This window comes from Rhineura floridana, chromosome 15 (assembly GCF_030035675.1).
Source record: "Rhineura floridana isolate rRhiFlo1 chromosome 15, rRhiFlo1.hap2, whole genome shotgun sequence".
NCBI lineage: Eukaryota > Metazoa > Chordata > Lepidosauria > Squamata > Rhineuridae > Rhineura > Rhineura floridana.
In genome coordinates, this window is record NC_084494.1 from 35,313,911 (window position 1) to 35,323,114 (window position 9,204).

General features: G+C 46.7%; 1 protein-coding gene and 1 long non-coding RNA gene across 3 annotated transcripts; one reads left to right on the plus strand and one right to left on the minus strand.

The window, feature by feature from the left end:
• Window positions 1-1,014: 1,014 nt before the first annotated feature.
• On the minus strand, window positions 1,015-8,318 carry LOC133370734 (uncharacterized). Its single transcript, XR_009759195.1, has 2 exons — window positions 8,142-8,318; window positions 1,015-1,232 (listed from the first exon to the last, which is right to left on the minus strand). It is a non-coding gene; the product is annotated as an uncharacterized LOC133370734 (long non-coding RNA).
• Window positions 1,529-8,637, plus strand: LOC133370733 (homeobox protein six1b-like). Of its 2 annotated transcripts, XM_061597439.1 has the most exons (4): window positions 1,529-1,809; window positions 1,894-2,256; window positions 5,722-5,885; window positions 7,376-8,637. In XM_061597439.1, the coding sequence occupies exons 1-4, from the start codon at window positions 1,780-1,782 to the stop codon at window positions 7,644-7,646; spliced, it is 828 nt and encodes a 275-aa protein (XP_061453423.1). In that variant the 5' UTR covers window positions 1,529-1,779; the 3' UTR covers window positions 7,647-8,637. The 2 variants fall into 2 exon arrangements, with proteins under 2 accessions (XP_061453423.1, XP_061453424.1); XM_061597440.1 differs by having other exon boundaries at window positions 1,529-2,256.
• The last annotated feature ends 567 nt before the right edge of the window (window positions 8,638-9,204 follow it).

Consider the following 9,204-nt stretch of genomic DNA (forward strand, 5'->3'; position numbering starts at 1 on the left):
GACAGCTTGAGACTAGGATACTTGAAAGATTGTATCACCCCTTATATACCCAATCGATTGCTGCGCTCTGCAGATGAGGGCTTCCTTCAGATACCGTCTTATCAAGGGGTCCATTTTGCACAATATAGGTATCAGGCCTTAAGTGTGGTGGCACCGATATGTTGGACTTTCCTCCTGTTAAGTATCAGACAGGCACCGTCTCTGTTGTCTTTTCTGACGCTTATTGAAGACCTTCCTCTTTCAACAAGCCTTCTAAGTAGAGACCTGTACTCCATTCTGCATCTGTATTGGAATTGTTTTAAAGATGTTTTATTGCTTGTTGGTTGCTGCCCTGGGCTCCTTTGGGAGGAAGGGTGGGATATTTATTTTTATTTGTTAAATTTATACGTGGCAACAATGGCGGGCAAGGAGAAGCAGCTGCCACCCGCTCAGGGAAGCCGAGAGAGGAGAAACAGTTATACCACAGGTGGCAACAGTACCCACCGGAAGACATTTTGTTGAGCCCGCCCCTGTAAAAAAACCTCTGGAGCCAGTCTTGCTAGTTGGGTAGAGCTGGTGGGAAAGAGTGTGGCTCCTTTGCCCCAACTGAGGAGCTGCCGGGGTCTCGGTTTTCCCCGGGAGCTCCCTAAAGCAAACCTTCTCTCTCTCCCTCTCTCCACCTTTCCCTCTATAAAGGATGGTGCTTTCACCCAGCAAGCAACACAAGGCCTCTTTTTCTTTGTCTTGCGAATGGCTGCCAGCCTGGTGGGAAACATGATCTCCACATGGAAAGAGCAAAGTGGGCAAGGAAAGGGAACCGTCAAGGCAGGAGCTCTGGCTTGGGGGCTGATTTGTCACCTGGCAGGGCTAGAACAGAGGGAGAGACAAAGGATTTTCTCAGAAAATACATGAAAAGCAATTTGTTCCCAGGGATATTAAAAAGAAACTAGCCAGTGGGTTCTTCTCCCAGTCTCCCAATTTAACATCAGGAAAAATAAAATAAATTAATGTAGTTTAAGGAGCTGCTGCATCAAGAATGGATAAACAGTATTTTACTGTTGAGCACCTTATGGATTCTCAAATAAGCTTGAAAGTCGGCAGAAGCTGTGCTGGGTGGGTGTGCTGCTGACCAGGAGTGGCAGTGATTGTTGGGAAGGCTTCTGTGTCCTGCTTTGCTCCTTGTCCCTTGCCCATGCTTGGCAGAACGGAAGCAACAATCCACATTCCAAGGAAGCGTTGCATAAGATGCGATCCTAAAAGGTTTGGACAAACAGGCAGGCTTGAGCAGACACAGGGAAACAAAGGGAGAGGCAGACATGGGCGGGAAGTGGGGACTTTCCTCTTCAGCTTGCCCCCTCATGCCCCCCTCTGTAGAGGGCATCTCACATTACCAGATGCCAGCGACCCCTCCAAATAAAGGTTTACCATCCAAAGGTGACGGTGGTAAAAGTCTCCCTTTCTCTAGCTTTTCTTGCGGAGTTGGCCAATGGCTGGCCACGGCTGCAGTCTGCGTGGGCTGGGCCTGTAACCGATACCCCCAAGACATCTACCCTGGGCGACTGTCTCTAGAGCCAAAAGACAGGCAGAGAGAGGGGAGCCCTGACGGCACAGAGAAGTGGAGAGAAAAAAGCAGACATGGCCATCCCAGAGAAAAACTTGCCAGGCACCAGACTTGCCTCCCGCTCAGCTTGTTCTCCCCTGCCTTAGTGGGGCAAATCTCGTTTCCTCTTCCAGAGAGGCAGGATCACCTCCTGTCCTCTGCTGCACAGAGATCTAGAAAAGGACAGTGCCGTCTTCCACATGTGGGACTTCTTGCAGGAAGCATATCAGGTTTGTACAGCCTTCTAGGGCAGTTTTGGAAGTCACAAGGCTTTGGAGGCCACCCTCTCAGCCATGAATTTTGGTTTCACCCAGGAGCAAGTGGCATGCGTGTGTGAGGTTCTGCAGCAAGGGGGCAACATTGAGCGCTTGGGCCGTTTCCTCTGGTCGCTGCCGGCCTGTGACCACCTGCACAAGAACGAGAGCGTCTTGAAGGCCAAAGCAGTGGTGGCCTTTCATCGGGGAAACTTCCGGGAGCTCTACAAGATCTTAGAGAGCTACCAATTCTCACCACACAACCACCCCAAGCTGCAGCAACTGTGGCTCAAGGCCCACTACATTGAAGCAGAGAAGTTGCGTGGGAGGCCACTGGGGGCCGTGGGAAAATACAGGGTGCGGCGCAAATTCCCCTTGCCTCGGACCATCTGGGATGGAGAGGAAACCAGCTACTGTTTCAAGGTAAGCCTCCCTGAAATGACACTTCCTTTGATGGGCATCTCACAGTTCTCACAGAAACCCTAGTCAGAGATGTGGAACAAAGAAATCTCTAGTTCCACCAAGCCCTTCATTTTTTGCAGGCACGAAACCTCCAAATTGTTCCTTGAAAATTTTCACAGCTTGGATTAGCAAATTAGTACTTCAGGCTTCCCCCCCTCCCCACTTTGGATTGTTACAAGTGCCACCTAAGTCTACTGCAACTTTCTTCTCATTAGTCTTCCCTGTTCCTATCGTGCTTATTTATCTATTTATTATACAGTTGATACTGCCCTTCCTCCCAGAAAGTAGCCCAGGGCGGCACTTGTCCTCTTGTCAGCTGAGAACAGCCCCACTTTAAAAAACCCTTTTCTTTATCCCCACTGGTTATGTGTCGCTCCTCTCCTGTCTTCTGCATTGGTATAAAACTCATATTACATCAGATGCTGTCTTCCTTCCCTTGCCTGTATCTCCCCTCTGCTCAGCACAACCCCAAGTGCTACCTTCATCCCTTTGTCTCTTTTTCCCACACCTATTCACTTCCTTGCCCTGGAGCCCCATTCAAGCCCACTTATGCGGTCTATTCCTCCTCCCTCTGAAATCCCTCCTCAAATCCTGCTCTTCTTCCCCCCACCCCGCCAAAGCCTTACATCGGAAGCTGCCTTATCCTGAGTTGGATCATTGGTTCATCTAGTTCAGTATCATCATTCTGCACTACCCTGTGTCGCAGACCTCCAGGATTTCAGACAGGAGTATCTCCCAGCAATACTTGGAGATGCCAGAGAATGAACCTGGGACAGTCTGCATGCAAAGCAGGTGCTCTGAGCGTCACTGAGATACAGCCCTTCCTCTTAGACCTGTTCCCAGGTGAAAAAGTCCACAGGTAACTGTGTTCAGTCCTATTCATCTCCCCTGTCGCCTCTCTCCTCTCCATCCTTTTCCCCAGATTGAAAACTCTTTGAGGCAGGCCGCTGTCTTTCTTTGTAGGTTATGCTACTTTACAAAGCACTATACAACTGCTTCCCACTCTCTTGTCTTTCATGCCATCTTCTCTAAATGCCTCCTCACAATCTGTCCCTACCACAAGGTTCTGGAATAGCTTCCACAGCAAGGTATAACACCTGAGGACATTCTGGAGGGTTTGCAAAACTCATTTATTTTATGTGACCTTTGGCAACTAAAATGAATATGATTGGCCAGGGGATGGAGCTTTTGTGAGTAAGCTATGGATTTCTTTTGTGTGTATGCGTGTGTGGGGTTCAATTTAACTATTATTCATTATAGACTGTAATTTATATGATTTTAATGTTTTTACGTACGGTGCATTAAGATTAGAAGAAAACAATATTACACATGTCATAAATAAAAATATTTCTTCCACAATGCTTTTCCTGGAGCACCAAGGGTCCACATTGTCTTTGCTTCCTTACCACTTGGTAACCCCGTGCTATTCTTCCACTCTTGGTGCCACCCCAGCCTTGCTTCCCATTCATCAAGTCCTGACCTTGGATCCCAATCACTCTTTCACCTTTACTCTCTTTTTTAAAGCCCTGAAGTGTGTATGTGGGTGTCACGTCTGCATTGCTGAGAGCTAAATAAATGTTAAGCTGTAACAGTAGCAGCAGTAGTAGTAGCAGCAGTAGCAATAATAATAACAATAATAATAGCAGTGATAAAGGAAAAGTGGAAACTGGTTTGGGATAGGGCTATAATCCTCCAGGAAGGGAGAACACATTTTAGGGATGTCATCATTTCACTGCCCACCCCTACGCAGGTCTCCTGTGACTTTAACAGTTATGTGAGAGACAGGAATTCAACTTAAACATCTTTTCCCATCTGTGTGCTATGGGGAAACTGCACCAGTTGAATTTGTGCCCATCATAAGCCTGTTAAAGGCACAGTAGCCCTGCCAGGGAATGTGGGAGAAAAGGTGGCAACTTTAGGAATTTAACTTTCATATAGAAGGCTTGCTGCCTCTCCCCTCAAAAATATATCTCTCTGTAGCTTTTAATGAACACAAGTTCTCCCCCTGCACAGAGCTCCACTCATGCATTCAGGGGTGTTCCTCCTCCCTCATTCAGTCACAGAATCCAACCAACCTTTAAGGCTTCCCAAAATGATAGATATGATTAAAAATAAAATAAAAGATTGACTGAGCACAGCTAAGAAGAGAGAATGATGTCATTGCCCCCTGTTGGTCATGTTATATCACATCACCTGAACTAGATAAAAGTAAGCCTACAATAATGTACATTCAGATTAAAAATAATAATCTAACCGCATACACATAGATGGGGTCAAAAGTGGCTGTACCAAGTCAGGAAAAACCTTATGGGGTCACAAAAACCTCCAAAATCCAGTGTTCAGCAATACCTTTATTGGGATCAACCAAAATGTCACACAAGTTTGGCAAGCTTTCAAGTTCTCCAGAAATATTAATCAGGCAAGATGTTATAAAAAGCGGGGGATAAAAAATACTGGATTTTATGCCACTCTGGGCTCCTACTGGAAGGAAGGGTGGGATATAAATCTAACAAATAAATATTCAACTAAATCCTACTCAGAGTAGACCCACTGAAATTAATGGGTCATGTCTTCAATAGGTGTACTTTGAGTAGGACTACCATTAAATACCACCCTTAGTAATTATTAGGAAAGGAAGTATATTATTATTGCCATGGAAAAGCACAGGAAGCCTTGTTAGCCTATCAGGAAAAAAATGCACAAAATCCACAGTCAGGCACAACCTGTATTAGGATCATCCAAAAAGTAATAAAACAGTGTTCATTCTTTCAGGTTTCCAAGAACCCTTCATCAGACTGGATGCTAAACAAATAATGTCATTATATATTGTGGCCACATTTAGAATACTGCATAATGGTCTGGTTGCCCCATCTCAAAAACAGCATAATAGAGCTGGAAAACTTTCAAGAAGAATAAGTAAAAAGCTCAAAGGACTGAAGCACCTTTTCTATGAGAAAAAGCTAAAAGACTTCAGGATCTGTAGTTTGGAAGAGCAAAGGGGGAGGGAAGATAATTTAAAGTGGGCTGTGATGAGACTTAAAAAAATATGACTGGCATTGAGGGATATCATCTTTCTCTATTTCTCTTTTGCCCCATCAAGCTATCCTTTTTATCTGATTAGGTCAGAGGTGGTCAACCTGTGTTTTGGCCAAGGACTGCATTGCCTTGGAGGTAACCTGTTGGGGAATACATGTTGGTGGGTGGGGCCAGAGCCAAAGGTGGGTGGGGCCACCCCTTTCGCTTTTTGCCTGACATCCTTTCCAGCTCTCAGCCCAGCAAGCTGGCAACGGACGCACAGGTCGCTCTTGCAAGAGGTTCGAAATGACTGCTGGCAGAGAGAGTTTGAAAATTTAGCCGAAGGCTGCATGCCACCCACGTCTGGATGTGCTTAGTTAATGATATTCCTACCACTCTGCTCTCACGCAGGAGAAATCTCGGAGCGTCTTACGGGAGTGGTACATTCACAACCCCTACCCATCCCCTCGTGAGAAGAGGGAACTGGCAGAAGCCACAGGGCTGACCACCACCCAGGTCAGCAACTGGTTCAAGAACCGGCGCCAGAGGGACCGTGCGGCCGAAACCAAGGAGAGGTGAGGGGGCCTCCCTGCATTGGCATTGATGTGGAGCCTCTGAGGCTTTGTTGGTTCAGCAGAAGAAGGTGCACAGGTGTCTGCTCTCTACCAACACAGCAGGGGACAGAGAAGGAGGCCCTCATGCTACTAGAAGCCATAGAAAAAGGGCCAGGGCAAACCCCCTTGAGAGTCATGAGAGGAGTGCTGTTAGGGGCCAATGAAAAAGACCTTACTTGCTTTCCCACCTGTAGCCTTGGCATGCCTTTCTCACTTTCTCCAAGGTTTTCCCTCTCTGCACTGGCTCTCTGCTCGCTTTCTACTTCAGGCTTCTTAATTCTCACGTTTAAGATACAGCACGTACCCCAGGCATTGTTTTTATACGGCACAAGCTAACCTATTAGCCCTTTGTGATTCCTTTCTCAAAATCCCACTCCACAATGGAATAACCTCCCTGCAGTGGAGGCTGGTATGTTAGAGCAATTGAGGGCACGGCCCCACAAACCTTGATCTACCCTGAGCCAGCCTCCATCTGTCAGCCTTCTTACTTACAACCAGTCCAGGGGGCCATACTGGCTGTCATCTCCTTAGTCTCAGCTTTGCTCTTGTAGAACTCAGCAGGGTGGAGGACGGGGGGACAAAACTAGAATCAATTGGCTCTGGCTCCATCTAGTGTTGACCTTCCTGCCTTCCATCCTATCACTCCCAATGGGCACCAGTCATCCCAGCTTTGTTAATCATGCCATCCATCACCTCCGTAGTCCTAAAATCTTCTGCAAAACGTTTCCTGGACCACTGCAGTAGCCTCACTTTTTCACTGCATTTTACTTCTGTACTTGCTATGCTTTCTCAAGACCTCTCTCCTTTCTCTTCCCTTTTGTCATGCCCCATCTTCTTAGATCATAAGCTCCCAGAAAAGGAATGTATCTGTTCAAAGCATTCTGTTCAGGTGCAAAACACTGGTGAGATGTGACCTGTAATTGGGTCATGGCCACACCTCAGCCGCAGGTGGGTTGCACCAGCAGTAATTCCACTTTTAAAGTATTTTTTTAAAGCATTTTTATCTGAAAGGAAAAAGTGGGGAAATGGAAAAGGAAAGGAGAACGGGAGATAAGAAAAGAGGGTAAAAAAACATTTTAGCCTAAAAGCAGCTGTGGGGGTGAGGCCTCTGAATTTTATTAGAGTGCTGGGGGAGGTCAGTTAGTCTTTTCCTGCAGTGTTTCCCCTGATCTAAATGGCCTCTCCAAAGCTGCTAATAGCTGTACAGCTGAAAACATGGATCTCCTCTCATTTGGCATGAAGAAAGAAGTAGAAAATGGGAGGAGAGGGGAAAGACAGACAGATATGTACAGACATACCTGAAAAGGCTGAAAGCTACTGGCCTAACATGACTGATCTGACAAAACTTCCTGCTACCCCAGAGCCCATTATTCTATTGGGCACCCTAGCAGGACTGATTCCTTTACAACCTGGAACCTAGAGGCAGTGTTTTTTTCTTCTTCTTCCTACAGGGAGAACAGCGAGGGTGGTCCACTGAAGGAAGGAAGGGGCCTTGCACGTGAAAGACATGTTATCTCCAGCTCAGATGATGAGAGCTCTCCCATGGACAGCCCTGCAGCTCATACATCCAGCCCCTCACTGCTTTACCCTGGGTTGCCGCTCTCAGCTCCGCCAGGAAACGCCATTCACAATGCCCAAAGGGTGGATTTTCTGCAGCACCAGCCACTCCACAACAGTCTCCTGGGGCCCCTCACTTCTACTCTTGTAGATCTGGGGTCCTGAAACAGAACAGTGGAACACCCACCTCATTCCTAAAATATTGCTTTGTCTTGCTACTCTTTCCATACTTCTAAACACTCTCCTGTCCATTCACCGCTTGAACTCACACTGCCAATTACAAAGTATCTCTTCCTGACCTATGGAGGGAGCAGTTATGAGAGGATGAGGCTTATAGGCATCCACATTGCCATGGTGTTGCCCCACAATCCAAAATTCATATTTGTGACGTAGAAACTGTGCTAGAATCCTGGTAGATCTCTACTTTTTTGCATTTTTACAAAAAAGTAAAATAATTTGTTATGGAAAAGAGCACTTTTTTCTGCTAAAACCAGAAACCACTTTGGTGGGATGAGGGGGTGTCAGCAGATAGGATTTCTACTCACATACATTCCCCCATCCCACATTCTGCCAAAACTCCCAAATCCTGCTTCCGCTATCCACTGGTTAATAATGATGGCCAAGCCTTCCTATCTCATACAAGAGCAGCATGAAATGCACCTGGTGGCAAAGCGAGGGCAGGTCTGTCCCCGTGGAACCAAACAAAAGTAGTCACCAGCGCGGCAAAATCAGGAGTTTAAAGCAGAGTACATGTGTATGCAGCAGCAGCAGCAGCTTAAGTTGGAAAGCAGCCGAGCATCCAATTAAGGTTAATTAGGACTTTAGCTTAGACAGCTGAGCACATGCAAACACCTACCCTTTGGAGAGAGCAAGAGCAATTAAAGTGCCTTACAAAGGTTCCAAGAACCTGAATGACTTTGACAGAGGACTTTAATGAAGCACTTGATAGTTTTGTGGGCATTAGTATGAGGAGTGGTGGTCTGCTCTATCCTAAAATATACTTACAGCCATTCTAGGAGGCAAAACGTTAAGAGATGGTGACTCTTTTGTAGGAAGTTTCAGCAACAACAAATTAATGAATCTGGGAGATAACTCTGGAATGTGCTTCTTGGAGAGTGTGGGGTGGCATCAAGGCTAATTTTGGTTCCTTGCCTCTGCTAAGGCCTCTTATTTTAGCCCACCAAGCTATGTTATTCTGCATCACCAATTTTCTAATAAATGAAAACTGAAAAGGAAAGTGTCCTCTTGTATAATGGCACAAAGATAATGTTCTTCTAGGGGCTGTCTGGTACCCAAACAAGAACAAATTCATGGAGGACAGGGCTATCAATGGCTACCAGACATGATGGCTGTGCTTCGCCACCCAAGTCAGAGGCAGCATGCTTCTGAAAACCAGTTGCCGGAAGCCTCAGGAGGGGAGAGTGTTCTTGCACTCGGGTCCTGCTTGCGGGCTTCCCCCAGGCACCTGGTTGGCCACTGTGAGAACAGGATGCTGGACTAGATGGGCCACTGGCCTGATCCAGCAGGCTCTTCTTATGTTCTTACGTTCTTAACCCACTGGCCATTTCCTTCTTCCCTGCACAAAACTTTATGCAGGTGTCAGTTCCTTCCATCTCCGAAAGCACTGTTGCCAACTTGCTGAGGGGATGAAGCTCTACCCTATGTGGAAACCACCCTCTAACCTGAGTGTTTTGTGTGGTAAAGGACAGGCATTCTGCACTTG

Coding starts and splice junctions, on each gene's coding strand:
- LOC133370733 (XM_061597439.1), top strand. CDS start 1,780: ATGTGGGACTTCTTGCAGGAAGCATATCAG. Junction 1,810..1,893: donor TCTTGCAGGAAGCATATCAG/GTTTGTACAGCC, acceptor GGTTTCACCCAG/GAGCAAGTGGCATGCGTGTG. Junction 2,257..5,721: donor AAACCAGCTACTGTTTCAAG/GTAAGCCTCCCT, acceptor GCTCTCACGCAG/GAGAAATCTCGGAGCGTCTT.